We start from the raw sequence: 15,114 nt of genomic DNA, 5'->3' as shown, positions 1-15,114 counted from the left end.
TTGTGATGTGTTGTGCAGTTGTGATGTGTTGTGCAGTTGTGATGTGTTGTGCAGTTGTGATGTGTTGTGCAGTTGTGATGTGTTGTGCAGTTGTGATGTGTTGCGCAGTTGTGATGTGTTGTGCAGTTGTGATGTGTTGTGCAGTTGTGATGGGTTGTGCAGTTGTGATGTGTTGTGTTATGCTGTTGTATTGTTCAGTTCAAACCACTAGGGCACAAAATGCTCAATCGTCTTCTCTCTGTTGTTTGCTCTTATATTTTCCCAGCTTGTGTTTTTAACCCACTGCCAAACCCCGAACATAGAAAGTTATTTATATATTCATTGAGTTTTAAAAGTTGTGCAACATAAAGATTTAGTGCGCGTCTAAATGGAATGTTTTTTTAATGTATGTATGTTTGTACCAGAATCATTTTAGGTAAACTAGGCTGAAAAGATGCATGAAAATAGGCATAGGATAATAATTAATATATGTACCTAACTCTTCAATATAGATGAATGTGATAATTAGCAATGAATTTAATTCGTTTTATTCAAACGAGATACAAGAGATAATAGACTGAGAAATTATCAGCACATGGGCTTCCGTTAGTTTCGATTTGATAAATTATTTTTCTCACTTTGCGAAATTGTAATGCGAATTTAATCATACACTGCTTGTAAGTAAGGTAAAATGTTATTCAACTCGAGTGAATACAGCTCAAAATCACTAAATTTTCTTGTTTAAAGCTTTAATTGTATCAATACAAACAGGTTAAACGCTTCACCTGGGTGCTGATAATGTAATTTCATTTAAATAACTCTATATTCATTACATAATTTCCGTTTGAAGCTAAAAACAAGTTCTACTGTGAACACAAACATAATCGTTAAACTTTTCAGCTATCAATGGATCTGACTAACTTGAGGCTCCGAATATTATAAATATTCAGAACAATTGAAACCCCAATATCCCGAGACCCGCAGCCAAGTCTCGAGAATTCAATTAAATATTCATATCAACTGAAACCCCAATATCCTCCAATATCCCGCAGCCAAGTCCCGAGTTTTCAATTAAATATTCATATCAACTGAAACCCCAATATCCTCCGATATCCCGCAGCCAAGTCTCGAGTTTTCAATTAATGAAACTCAGCGTCTGCTAGTCACTGCAGTGCAGACAACCGCCAAGCCTGCGTCGTCTTTTGCAGACCTGCAGAACAAAAGCGGCTGCGGCAATCACGGAATGCATGGCAGGGCAGGTCTGTAATGATGGGTCTTTAGGTCGGCCTCCTGGGCTGCCTTGATTTATGTTAGCGGCTTATTGGCATTGCTGACTTGGCCGGTGCACGTACGGGTGGCCATTAAATGAATGTAGATGGAATCCTGATTGTAGGTTACAATTATTATTAGGATTCTCTGTTGTAGCAACATCACTGCATCGCGAACTTGTTTAAATATGAATGGCAAAAAGCTATTTTTTCTTTCTATATAAGAGAAAATAAGATAACGAGGTTTAGAAGTGTAGCTACGCTCGTTTTCTTCGATGAACTATATTGTCTTATGTGGTCAACAAAAACAAATAATACTATTGAACATTACTGAAGTCCTAGCGAGAAAATTATATTTCCTACGAGTCCAGCTTGCCAAGACGCTGATTTCATACAACGTATTCTGAGCTTGTTTCGTTAGAAAAATTGCAAAATGCTGTTGTAAGATCCTGCAATTACCAAAAAATATTTGCAACGAGCTGTTGTTATGACTAGCAATCATCAAACAATATTTGCGACGTTCTCATATACGAAGAATATAATATCTTGCAATCGCCAAACAATATTTGCTACGAAATGTTGTACGATCTTCCATTCGCCCAACTATAGATCGGATACAAACATCCGTGTGAAATTGGACGCAGGTTCGCTATTCAGCTTACGCCTTCCATGCTTTTGTCGGCGATGCCTTTTGACCAAGACAGGTACGGTTAGCATCATCGATCGACCGTTCAGGCGGCAGTGCTGCGCTTCATTAGTGGGCTTTGTACTGCGCTGCTGCGGCGCTGCTGTTGTGCTGCTACGGCGCTGCTGCGCTGCTGCTGCGGCTCTGCTGTGGTGCTGCTGCTGCGCCGCTGCTGCGCCGCTGCTGAGCTGCTGCTGCGCTGCCGCGGCGCTGTTGCTGCTGCGCTGCTACGGTGCTGCTGTTGCGCTGCTGCGGCGCTGCTGCTGCATTCAAGTATATAGACGCATAACTGCACGCATTGTGCAGATGTCACTGTAGTGCAGTGCCAGAGGTAGTCGATTCGGTCCGCTAAATTATGCCATTGAATATAAGAAATTACGATAAAGCAGGGAAAATTTTTCAAAATTTCAACGACTGGAAATCGATTCTTTTCTAGAAAACAGTTTAGTATAGTAAGTTATATGATCTGAATCATAAATCTTGAATACTTTGAAGCCAGGATCAAAGTTACAATGTTCGTACGTAATTGATTTAATTTATTAGGAGGTACTTATGCACAGCATTCAAGTTTTGTAAATGCGGAACGTCGGAAAAAATTCTGTTTTGCACATACGATTTAGGTTACTTAAATCGATGATCACCACACATACCAACGAAATTACTTGCAGTCCCGTGGAATTTTTACAAAGAAATTGAATTCCATAAATCCTATAGAAACTTATACAAGAGACTCCTATTTGTTTTTATTGCTTCAATCGACCTTGCATCCTTTCATATGGTATCAAAAAGTAACTAACAAATTCAACCATGAACAAAAAATTTACGGCGTACTTTGGCGACTTGCTTAGTTAGCTACAAATCAGCGAAGAAAATCCTTCCAACGTTAGGATTTTGTAGGCCATTGTGGAATATAAAACAATATGTTACACATTGCTAAGTTGAGAAGGATTATCGAAAGCAATTGAATTTAGTTAGTGCTATATTCCATGAACGAAAAAATGGCAAGTAAGAGAACCCGCATTAATAAAATTGAAACTATTGATATGGGAATAATCTAAAAATCTATAAATAAAAAATCTACAAAAAACGAGTATTTGTAGATTTTTTTAGCTCATTTCCCTTTGAGGTCGTCCCTTAAATGTCGAATTAAACACGATTATGACAATTCTGCTAGAAAATGTTCGTTATTAGGATTATTGGATAGCTAATGCAAATTTGACATAAAAAATTGGAAAAGCTGGCATTCAAAAATTAAAATACTCATCAGGTTTGGCCGTATAATATTTAGTTCAATTTCATTTAAATTTTGTTAGAGGCTGACTCGCATATCAATGTTCATTTAATTCATTTTTCGGATTTCTGTTCATGCGAATGCAAGAAATTTAAACCGTTGAAATGCAAAAATGACCCAACAGAATAAATTTCCATTGAATGTATGCACAATTAAGCTATTTTAATTTATGCGGGCATAGTTCCGTTAAATAAGACGATGATGTAAATAGTTTTTTGATAGATAATTCCATTAAACAGGTTACACTATAATTTAATTATGACAATGACTTTTGAAATGATTATTAAATAATGCCCAATTATTTGCAGTTTTATGGATGAAAAATAGCGTACCTTGACTTGAAGTTTCTTAAGCTAAAACGTAGCGAGGTAGGCCAGTGGGGACCTATGACGAGTGCACAAACTGTACATGCTCATCGTGCTGCGGCTGTCACTCTACTGGCTCCTTTGCCTAGCTGTAGGAGATGACATTTTTGTATCTTCTCAGGGTCGAGTTAATTGGAATAAACAAGTATTTGTAATCTTGCTTGTTCCAAGAAAAAAAAAACGCGCAAGGATTACACAGATTGCAAAGCTTAATATTTTTATAGAATAAGAGTTTTCTCAAAGATATTCACTAACAGGCTCTCCCTAGAAAACAAGCTAGGTTTTCAACAAGGGTTTGTCGCTAAGAATTTTGATAGAAATAAAAGGCGAAGGAAGGCTTCACACTGTAATTTTTACATCATGTGTGAGCGATTGCTGTAGTTGCACGGTAGTCAGGAAGACAAATATTTTCATTGCTTTTATGTTAAAAATAAACGGAGGTCCAGCAATGAAATAAGATTTCAGACGTCGCCTTATATTTCGCTCATAGATCGACGTATCCAGGTTACTTTCCTTACCTTATCTGTAGCCTGTCCAGTGAACCAACAGCCCCTTAGTAACTGAAATTTTTGGATCCGCCTTTTGATCAGCGAAAAAATATCTTCTCATGAACCTACGCCTGCAAAGCATGACCGCAGAAATGACGCTCGAGGAATTACAGAGAACTACGGAGAACCTGGCCCAAGGGTGCCGCGACCTGCAAAACTCGTGCGAGAAGCTTTACCACCAGCGGAACCGTGAGCTGTACCGCGTACATGAGAAAGAAAACGCCATACTTCGAGTCAAGTCTTTGGCAGTGCAAATGAGGCGCTTGTTGTACGAACTTGAGACCAATATACAGGACATTAATGACTTGAAGAACATTAGTGACTCCAGGCAATATGAATCTAAGATGGCGGTTTGCCGTGCGTGTTTGGACAAGTTGATGAACGAGCTGCAGCAAGTCGACCCACGAAACCTAGCCAGCATGGAAACTTCAGTCATCACTTGCGGCGAGATTACGGTTCTGGTGGATGAGTTGACACACGCTCTGTGCAGGGCGCACGACCTACGTGCACCACGCATCCAGAATCCACTGAACGTCTTTGAGTTCGGTGACCTCAACCGCCTGGACGCATGCGTCATTTGTTAAACGGAGTGAAACACGTCAAGTTGAGAGAAGACCGTCAAGTAGATGGAGACCTATCAAAAATCAAGTTTGTGAACAATTATTAAGTTGAATAAAATAGAAAAGGTATGCGAAACAGTAAGAGGATGACTGTTAAATTTGTTTTAAAGATACACCACTGTAATTAAAGAAGACTGGATACGATTTATTGGAAGTTATCATCGTTAACCTCTCGTTTCTGCACCTACGGTTCTGGCAGCAGTTCGGACTTGAAAAATTGACTGACTACCTTACATTGGAATTGTATTTTTTAGAGGCTATGTGCATACACTCGAACTGCTGAATTGAGACCCGTGTGGTATTCTTACTCGTATATCTATTGGCTAGATTCTGATTGTTTGTAACACACTGCTATATGCAATGAATTTTTATTTTAAATTTGCCATTTCACTTCCCTATTTGTAACAGTGTTATATTTCACAGAGCATTGTAATATACGTAGTTTGATGCAAAGAGAAGCCCAGAAAAATTATCCATATGACTTTTCCTAACGTTTTTGTCATACCAGAGCGCAATGTGAGGAACGTTTTAAGCAGTATTTTTAACTTGAGGCATTTTGCTGCTCATATTCATGATGTTCATCAGGCGAGCGAACAGGTTATGAGAAGAGTAATTTTAAAAGTAACAACCAGACGTGAGCGATAATGAAAACAAATAGTTAGTTCATTGAATAACGCGAGAAAATCTTACAAACGTCACCATCGAGACCTATAACTTTGATCTAACTGGTTTATCTGAAAGCAGTGGCAGTGGCGAAATATTTAATTCCGAAATCCTGGCGAAATGATCACTGTTCCAATGATTTACAAACCATTTGTAACTAAGAATTGGTGCAATTTTGATCCATTTAAACACTCATTTTCTAATAAAATATAATTGATTTATTATCTACAAGATTTGCTGAATTCTTCCCTTAACTAAAATTGACTTTTGATGAAATTTCCATGGATGGAAATTTTTTGACTTTGATGGAGCGCATGCACACCAGGTTGAATGCATATGCAAAGTTACAGAGAGTTACGTTCATTAGTTTGGAAGATATTTTAGATTCCCTGTGTACATTTCAAATCGTGGAGACCAGCTAAAAAGCAGGTCGTAAAATTGTCTGTGAAGTTCAACATTGAATTAAAAAAAATCCCCACTTGTTTATCCGCATTTTAGCCTTACGTAAAAGTTGGCACTAAGGAACGGACGAGTGACCTAGCCGGTTGTGTTGTAATTACGGGGTCCCACGAAAATGGCACTCAAACCATCCTTTGTCCAGGTATATTATTCTATTCAATCTCTTGTAGTGTCCAATACATGAGATTTTGACTCAAATATCTACTAGGTTGACAATGATTTATCAATTTCAGGGTTTATGGCGGAGCAGTGTGAGGAATTTTTCTTCAACAGCGGTCAAGTCTGCTCAGCCTCTCACTGTTCGAGATGCCCTCAACAGTGCCCTCGACGAAGAAATGGCCAGAGACGACAAGGTCTGTGTTAAAGCTGACTTATTTAGCAGAGCGCTATGTATAAATGCATTAATTTGAAGTTATTTTGAACTCCTTAGCTTTGATTTTGTTAGGTTCGTACGACGTTCTGTAAAGTGTAAATAATAAAATATTAACCCTTCTTCATTCTTCATTTCTCCTTGGCTTAGGTAGGTATGCAACTTCATTATTGTATTTGCATTCAATGTATAATTTGATATCATATGTTTGATATCCAAATATACATTCAAAGATTCAATATCATATGTTTGGAAACTTTCAATTTAAAATTTGTATGACTATAAAACATAATTTCTTTCTGTCTTAGGCCTATTACCTACTTTTAATGGCTCTGTTTAATAATTAAACTTTGATTCAACTCTAAGCCTGGCCTAATCCATCATCTGTGTGCCTTGATTATATTTTTTTGTGCCACATTTCATTTTTATTGATATTGCTGCAGTGAAAAAAAAATCGGGTGATATTTTGAGCTGTAACCATGACAAACTCAGTTTTGAAGCTGTAAAAAAATATTTGTTTAGCCTAGCTGTTAATGAGTAATGACAAGGACAAGACAACCTCATTGCCAGACCTTCAAATCAAAATTTGGTATATTGAGCAGAACTGCAGAAGTTTCCTGATATTTCAGGTACAGCTTCAGGGGGATTTTAAAAAAAATCCCTGATAAATNACCTGTATGTGAGTTCATGACTTTCAACTTCTCCATGCAAGCCATTGATCAGGTTGTCAACTCTGCGGCTAAAATGTTCTACATGTCCGCTGGTCAGGTGGGTATTGCCATGCTTGCTGCAGCTTCCCAAAAAAGATATGATTAATGTGTAGGTAGTAAACATGCCTTAAGTTGGAAATTCATTTGCAATGTTCAAGTTCCCTTAAGAATGAGAAATGTATATTGCTGTTCAACTTTTTGTTGTCAATCCTGTCTATAGGCAGGTCTGTCTGGGAATTAATAAGATGTTTTGTCATGCAAAAAAACCTTTAGCGATTAAACCCAATACCATATGTATATGTAGGTTTCATACAAATAGTTATAATAGTAACAATGTAGGTATAAAAGTAAAAATGGCTGCTGACTGCCTTGCTTTGCATTTCATCATACCATGTCTCATTTTTAAACACTTTCTAAGGTTTCAATTAGGTATATTTTCTGCTCAACTGCATTTGGTGATTTGTGCATTTGAAGTAGTTTCTGATTTGTATTTCAAGTGATACATTTTAAATTTGATAGCAATGCACCACTGCATGAATTAGTACTCAATTGTAACATTGTGTTAATGATTAATTTATAATTATTTTTTTCCAGTGCCACGTCCCAATTGTGTTTCGTGGTCCTAATGGCGCCGCTGCTGGTGTTGGTGCTCAGCATTCGCAGTGCTTTGGGTCCTGGTATTCTCAGTGCCCACAAAGAATTATAAATGATTTTTTAATTGTTTGGAATTACAAATAATTTTGATGGTTTTTGAAATCTTGTGGTTACTTCTCTTCAAACTGAAAAATAAAGCAGAAGCCATCTATGAATGAAGCCATTTATACATCTCTTGCTTCATTTATTTGTTTACCACTTTACCTATATTAAATTAAAACAGAATATTTCCATCACATTACTTGCAGTTTTCACTGTCAGTGAAACAATCGCGTATACCTAAATTTTTTGCAAAAGTCTACCACTCTATGTACCTTATATTCTTGACTGAAGTGAGGCATACTAATCCAGACTCCAGAGTGGCTTCATGCAGAGTTTGCACGTTGGGTTGCCAAGAACAGGATTTTGGTCTAAAGAGGCACCTACCATATATTATTGAAAATTTGTCACTAGAACTACCTAAACCTTTGTAATTTCTTGCTAAAAATACCTGTAAAGATGCATTTCAAGGGAATGGTGTTGGCAAGATCTTCTGGAGACATAGATTTGGTGCTGATGTGTTGCAAAGATCTTCAGATATCTGCTCACTCTGCAGCCTGAAATTCTAATTTGTTTCCAATATTGATCCATCTGGTCTGTGTCCCTTGTAAGCTCCAAAAAATTATCAGAGTTTGAAAGTAAGACAACTATTCCCTGACAATTAGCCCAAGTTATTAATCTGATATTACAGAGAAAAGTAGAAATCTTTCAACCTTTAATAGGATTTTGTAATTGTGGCCTATATTGGGTTTTCAGGGCCAAGAAATTGCTAGTATTGAGAATTTGTAACCAGTACTCACTTCACCAAAATGTGTAAAGTGTCAATTTTCCAAGTCATGAATGGAGCTTTTCCATAGTTTTGTAGCTGCAAAGTTTCTTTGAATGTATTATCACCTATCAAATGATCAATAACACTAAATGATTGAGCCACAAAGTTTCAAGTTTTTTAAAAGTCCTAGAATTTCAGCCTTCATAGAAAATAAAAATATATTTATTATCTCATAATATTCTAATTTCATGGTACCAGAAACTATAATTTTATCTACCACCAAAATTACAAGTGTATATTCATGTTCTAATCTACTTAGTCATGAATGTAGGTCAGTTCCTTATACTCCTGTTAACACGTTAACTACGTACTGGTACATATGCGTACCACAAAATGTATTTCTCCAGGAGGTAGTGGTACATAATTCAGGTTGCCTAAAATCGGCCAAATCCGAGAACAAAAAAGGATGATAATTCAATGTATACTAGTTTATTTGTAGTTTCTGCTATAAAAATTCCATTTATTTTCTTTTTGCAGCATTTAAAATTTAATTTGGAAGTACCCCTATCATGAATTTTAGCCAGCCAACGCAATTGAGAAAAACTAAATCACGGAATTTGTCCAAGAAAAATGACCGTCTGGCAACCCTGCTTAAAAAAAGTACAAAAAATGAAATAATAGTACAAGATGAAGCAATCGTAGTCAACGTGTTAATGTCTGACTGTCAGGAAGGTCAAAATAATTTTGATATCAATTGATTAGCAAATTGATCATCAATAAACCTATGTGACAAAGAAAATGCATTCATCTATTTGAAGTGGTGGGATATTTAACAAGGGGCAAAAACATGTATTATTTAAGCACTTTACATAACAACCTCAGTTTTTGCTTTTGCAACCTAGTAGGCCTGTAAAATCTAATGATACATACTAAGTGCTTTTTCCATTTATAGCTATATACATGCTTTTTGTATAGCACAAATGAAGCTTTGTTTTTTCCGGTAAGATCACTCACCAGATCTATAAGTACGTATATATTTGATGACTAGAGCTAATTTGGAAAGTATTCACTTTCCTTTGAATTGTGAATTATTGTTTCTGATTAAAGTATGCAACTGATGTTTATGTTCAGGTCTTCATCCTAGGAGAAGAGGTTGCTCAATATGATGGAGCTTACAAAGTGTCCCGAGGGCTGTGGCGCAAATATGGAGACAAGCGTGTAATCGACACTCCCATCACTGAGATGGGTTTTGCTGGCATAGCAGTGGGGGCGGCCATGGGGGGGCTGAGGCCTGTATGTGAGTTCATGACTTTCAACTTCTCCATGCAAGCCATTGATCAGGTTGTCAACTCAGCGGCTAAAATGTTCTACATGTCAGCTGGTCAGGTGGGTATTGCCATGTTTGCTGCAGCTTTCCAAATGAGATACCGGTATGATTAATGTACAGTCAACATGCCTTAAGTTGAAAATTCATTTGCATTTTGCTATGTTCAAGTTTTCATAAGAATGAGAAATGTATATTTTTTTCAACTTCTCTGCTGGTGTTGTCAATCCTTTCTATAGGCAGCTCTGTCTGGGAAGTTATAAGATGTTTTGTCATGCAAAAAAAGCCCTAGGTAATCAATTAAATCCAATATGTACCTAGGTATTTGTAGGTTTCATATAATTGTAAAAATGGCTGTTGCTTGCCATGCTTTTTATTTCATCATACCTGTCTCATTTTTAAACACTTTCTACGGTTCCAATTATATTTTATGCTCAACTGCATTCTGTGACTTGTGCATTTTAAGAAGCTTCCTATTTGTATTTCAAGTGATAATTTTTTAATTTGATAGCAATGAATTACTCAATTGGAACATTTGTCATTGATTAATTTGTTATTATTTTTTCCAGTGTCACGTCCCAATTGTGTTTCGTGGAGCCGCTGCTGGTGTTGGTGCTCAGCATTCGCAGTGCTTTGGGTCCTGGTATTCTCAGTGCCCGGGTCTGAAGGTAGGCTGCCTCTGTTCTCTGAACCACCATTGGTGCCACTTTCTAGGGAGAAGTGGTAGCCCTGCCTCCAATACAGTGTGACGGGCAATATTAGAAAAAACTTTAAAATAGGGATTGAAGCTGTGGGTCATTGCTGTTGCATCAATTGGTTCTGCTGCAATATTGTCAAAAAATATTTATTCACGCTAATAATTGTATTTGAAACTAGTTTTCCCTTTCAAATTGCAAGTTGAAGAGCTGCAAATGACGAAAAAAATGCTTTTCTGTTGCATGGATTAACTGCTCCTGAAGTTCATTTCACTAGTTGACCTTTTTTTTCTGTGCAGGTTGTCTCCCCATTTTCTTCAGAAGACTGCCGAGGACTACTGAAGGCATCCATCAGGGACAGCGACCCGGTGGTGTTCCTGGAGAATGAGCTGCTGTACGGCGTGCAATTCCCAGTTTCTGATGAAGCTCTCGACCCTAACTTTGTGCTGCCCATTGGCAAGGCCAAAGTCGAAAGACAAGGTGAAGTTTTTGCTCGCCAAATTAAGGTGATAATTTGTTTATTTAAAGTTGAATGAAGCTTTTCCTCTATTCCGGATTTCAATAAACAAAAATAAATTTGTGGTGCCCTATTATTATTCAGTTTCTTGCGTCCCTGCCAGCTGTCTCGTATCATAATATTTAGCTATGATTTTCTGCAATGAAATTAACGCGTCTTACTACGCATTAATGACATGCAAACAATCTGATGACGGCTACTGAAGGTCTCACTTCCTCATTATTTTGGTGCAGGGCATCACATGACGTTACTGACATTAAAATCATCGTCTCACTCCCTCAATGTGGTGCAGGGCATCACATGACGCTACTGATACATTAAAATAATTGTGTCTCACTCCCTCATTACTATGGTGCAGGGCATCACATGGCGCTACTGACGTATTAAAATCATCATCTCTGTCATCACTGTGGTGCAGGGCATCACATGACGCTGCTGACATTATAATCATCGTCTCACTCCCTCATTACTGTGGTGCAGGGCAGCACATGACGCTACTGACGCATTAAAATCATCGTCTCACTCCCTCATTACTGTGGTATCAATGAACATAAATACATTTTTTGTCTCCTATTATTATTCAGTTTCTTGCATCCCTGCCAGCTGTTTTGTGTCATAATATTCAGCTATTATTTTCTGCAATGAAATTAACGTGTCTTACTCATGCATTAATGACATGCAAACGAGACAACGACGGCTATTAAAGGTCTTACTTCCTCATTACTGTGGTGCGGGGCATCACATGACGCTACTGACATTAATATCATCTTACTCCGTCATCACTGTGGTGCAGGGCATCACATGAAACTACTGACATTAAAATCATTGTCCCACTCCCACATTACTGTGGTGCAGGGCATCACATGACGCTACTGACGCATTAAAATCATCATCTCACTTCCTCATCATTGTGGTGCAGGGCATCACATGACGCTACTGACATTAATATCATCATCTTACTCTGTCATCACTGTGGTGCAGGGCAGCACATGACACAAGTGATACATTAAAATCATCATCTCACTCCCTCATCATTGTGCAGGGCATCACATGACGCTACTGACGCATTAAAATCATCTTCTCACTCCCTCATCACTGTGGTGCAAGGCATCACATGACGCAATTGACATTAAAATCATCGTCTCACTCCCTCATCACTGTGGTGCAGGGCAGCACATGACGCAACTGACATTAAAATCGTCTCACTCCCTCATTACTGTGGTGCAGGGCATCACATGACACAAGTGATACATTAATATCTTCATCTCACTCCCTCATCATTGTGCAGGGCAACACATGACGCTGGTGGCGCACAGCAAGGCAGTGCAGCTGTGCCTGGACGCGGCCACGGAGCTGGCGGGCGTGGGGGTGGAGTGTGAAGTGATCAACCTGCGCTCGCTGCGCCCCCTCGACACGGACGCCATCACGCAGAGCGTCCAGAAGACCCATCACCTCGTCACCGTCGAGCTCGGCTGGCCCCAGTGTGGCATAGGCTCTGAGATCTGCGCTAGGATCATGGAGAGTGAGTGTGATGGTGGAGAGCTGAGACAATGGTGGAGAGTGAGTGTGATGGTGGAGAGCAAAGACAATAGTGGAGAGTGAGTGTGATGGTGTAGATCTGAGACAGGATAGTGGAGAGTGAGTGTGATGGTGGAGAGCAAAGACAATAGTGGAGAGTGAGTGTGATGGTGGAGAGCTGAGACAATGGTGGAGAGTGAGTGTGATGGTGGAGAGTGAGTGTGATGGTGGAGATCTGAGACATTGGTGGAGAGTGAGTGTGATGGTGGAGATCTGCACCAGGATCATGGAGAGTGAGTGTGATGGTGGAGATCTGAGACAGGATAGTGGAGAGTGAGTGTAACGATATTTATGTATCAGCCTTTTATTAACTTGGATTGACAAAGCTAGTTTTAGTCTGCCTGACTACTGAGTGAATCCAAATTTGTTCCATGTTTATTCTCCTTAATATTTTACCGATGTTGTTCGTATAATTAGTGTCTGATGCAGTTCTGTTTGAACTGTTAGGTATAACTGGTTGAATAGGTACATGTATGTGTATATAAAATTTCTCTTTAGGTACAACTGGTTGAATGCATGTATGTGTATATAAAATTTCTCTTTAGGTATAACTGGTCGAATACATGTATGTATATATGAATTTTTCTTCAACTCTCGTTTCCTTATTACAGCTCCGTCATTCCACTATCTGGAGGCGCCAGTGATCCGCGTGACGGGCGTGGACCTGTCTCTTATACACANTACTACGGTACTACTAGTTTAAAAAGTTTTATGAGGTTTCAAGATGAAACTATAAAAAAGAAGTGACACTGATGAATAAGTATTAAGGTTCAAGGCTTAATTATTCTCTGCCTCAATTGAAGACATGAAAATGGATATAATCGAATCAGGTTGAAGAATACCGTCAAGGTTTCTGTTAGCCACTCGACATCAAATGAATATTTCACGAATTTTGAAAAGCTTTTGTGCGATAGCCGGAGGTTTATTCGCAGAAATATAAGTTACAACTCCTTCATTCTTGTTTGCAGATATCTTCGCGTAGACTTGTGCAAGACTAGTGATGTTTCAATGTGTTTTGTATCGCTTTATTTCAGCATCATTTAATGATAGAAAAAAAACTCCACTAAAATCCATTCTCTCTTTATAGAAAACGTTTCGGAGTCTAGCTCCATCGTCAGTTCAGGAATTCTATAACACGGATAAATCAGTAATTAGTAAAGTCAAGATTACAAAAAAACTAAACGGTAAAAGCTATCTATTTTCAATTTTAAGTGGGTAAGAGCTAAAAGCTGAATGTAAACTTTGCCTTTGTTTAGAAATATGCAAAGATTCTAAAATGCGCAGATCAGAAACACCGGAAGTGTACGTAAGCTAAAACCTTAAAGTCACTACATATCAGAAATTGGAACCTCTTACTGCTCGGCGTGAGTGCGCACAGCCTTATAAGGAGGGCGCGATAGTAACAGACCAGTTCTACAACTCTTCCCCCTATGTTCTGCGACCCTAAAATAAAAATTGCGAGACGTCATCCCAACGCACGCAGATGCACATCGTGCACAACTATATAGACTATGGACGCTCGCATATGCATAGGGAGGGTATCTTTGTACTTGAAATAGAACCAACTTTAAAATTGTTCACCAATTAAACGCGAAGATTAACATTTGGGAAGTACTTTGAGAACTAAAGTTTTAGCTCCCTTGACATAGTTTCGGATTCAGGGCCGAAGTATGGAGGAGAGTTTTCTTTGTTTTTGTAAACTTTTCTTTGCTTTTAATGCTTTTTAAGTTTTTAGTGAATTTGCGGTTCAACGAACGAGTGAAATTAATGATATACAAAATTGATGTTCAAATAAACCTATGTTTTTGGTTAGGAACTTGTTGCAACTGAGAGTAATTTTCTCTAAAACAAGTACTTGCCTATTCTCAGGGAGGCCTAAAATTAATAGAGTTTGTGGAAAGTGAGCATAACTTCACTATTAGACTAACTAGTTCTATACTGTAAAACTTATATTTAGGTTATCGATTAGTAAAAATTCATGACAGTGTAGGGGGATTGATTTATGGATCGTTGATAGATATGTTTAGGAAATTATTAATGGTTAATGTAAGAATCTTGTTAACATGAGAAATTGTACCAAATTTTGGTAGCTATCTGTTATTTTTTGGTGAGGGGGCTCGTGCGATTGTTGTTATTGTTATATCCCATTACTATTTTTTTATAGTAATTCGAAAGTTTGTTTTATAAACTTCTCCAAAATTGAGCAATAAATTGAGCACATTTTCGGGTTCTTAACTCGATATGATTGAGAGTATAATTATGATGTCAGTCCACTTCGAAAAGAACAAATGGTGAAAGTAAGCACTAGACATGCGGAATGCGTCTCACACCCCTTAACAAACTTACCAGGTTTGCATGAATTAATATTTGAGCGAGCGGTCTTAACAACTTGCTGATCATTCTCTCAAGCGCTCTTGTCCCTCATGGTTAGGCTATATTTTTTTTGTTTATCCTAGGACGCCTGGTGATCGCCACATGTGTTCAGTCGTTGAAGTTAAGCGTACTGAAGCGACTGCCTTGTGTAGTTGCTTCATGACCCGTCCGTCTTCCTCTTCACTTTGACTTTTCCAGCCCTTTTAG

At 38.2% G+C, this 15,114-nt stretch overlaps 1 protein-coding gene across 1 annotated transcript; it reads left to right on the top strand.

Moving 5' to 3' along the window:
• Positions 1 to 5,943: 5,943 nt before the first annotated feature.
• Positions 5,944 to 13,532, top strand: LOC108674665 (pyruvate dehydrogenase E1 component subunit beta, mitochondrial). The gene is made up of 8 exons (XM_018162625.2): positions 5,944 to 6,020; positions 6,112 to 6,231; positions 9,552 to 9,806; positions 10,314 to 10,412; positions 10,739 to 10,919; positions 12,245 to 12,478; positions 13,146 to 13,222; positions 13,503 to 13,532. The coding sequence occupies exons 1-8, from the start codon at positions 5,994 to 5,996 to the stop codon at positions 13,530 to 13,532; spliced, it is 1,023 nt and encodes a 340-aa protein (XP_018018114.1). The 5' UTR covers positions 5,944 to 5,993.
• Positions 13,533 to 15,114: the final 1,582 nt, after the last annotated feature.

Source organism: Hyalella azteca, unplaced genomic scaffold (assembly GCF_000764305.2).
Source record: "Hyalella azteca isolate HAZT.00-mixed unplaced genomic scaffold, Hazt_2.0.2 contig3459, whole genome shotgun sequence".
NCBI lineage: Eukaryota > Metazoa > Arthropoda > Malacostraca > Amphipoda > Hyalellidae > Hyalella > Hyalella azteca.
This window is presented reverse-complemented; position numbering and strand designations above follow the sequence as displayed.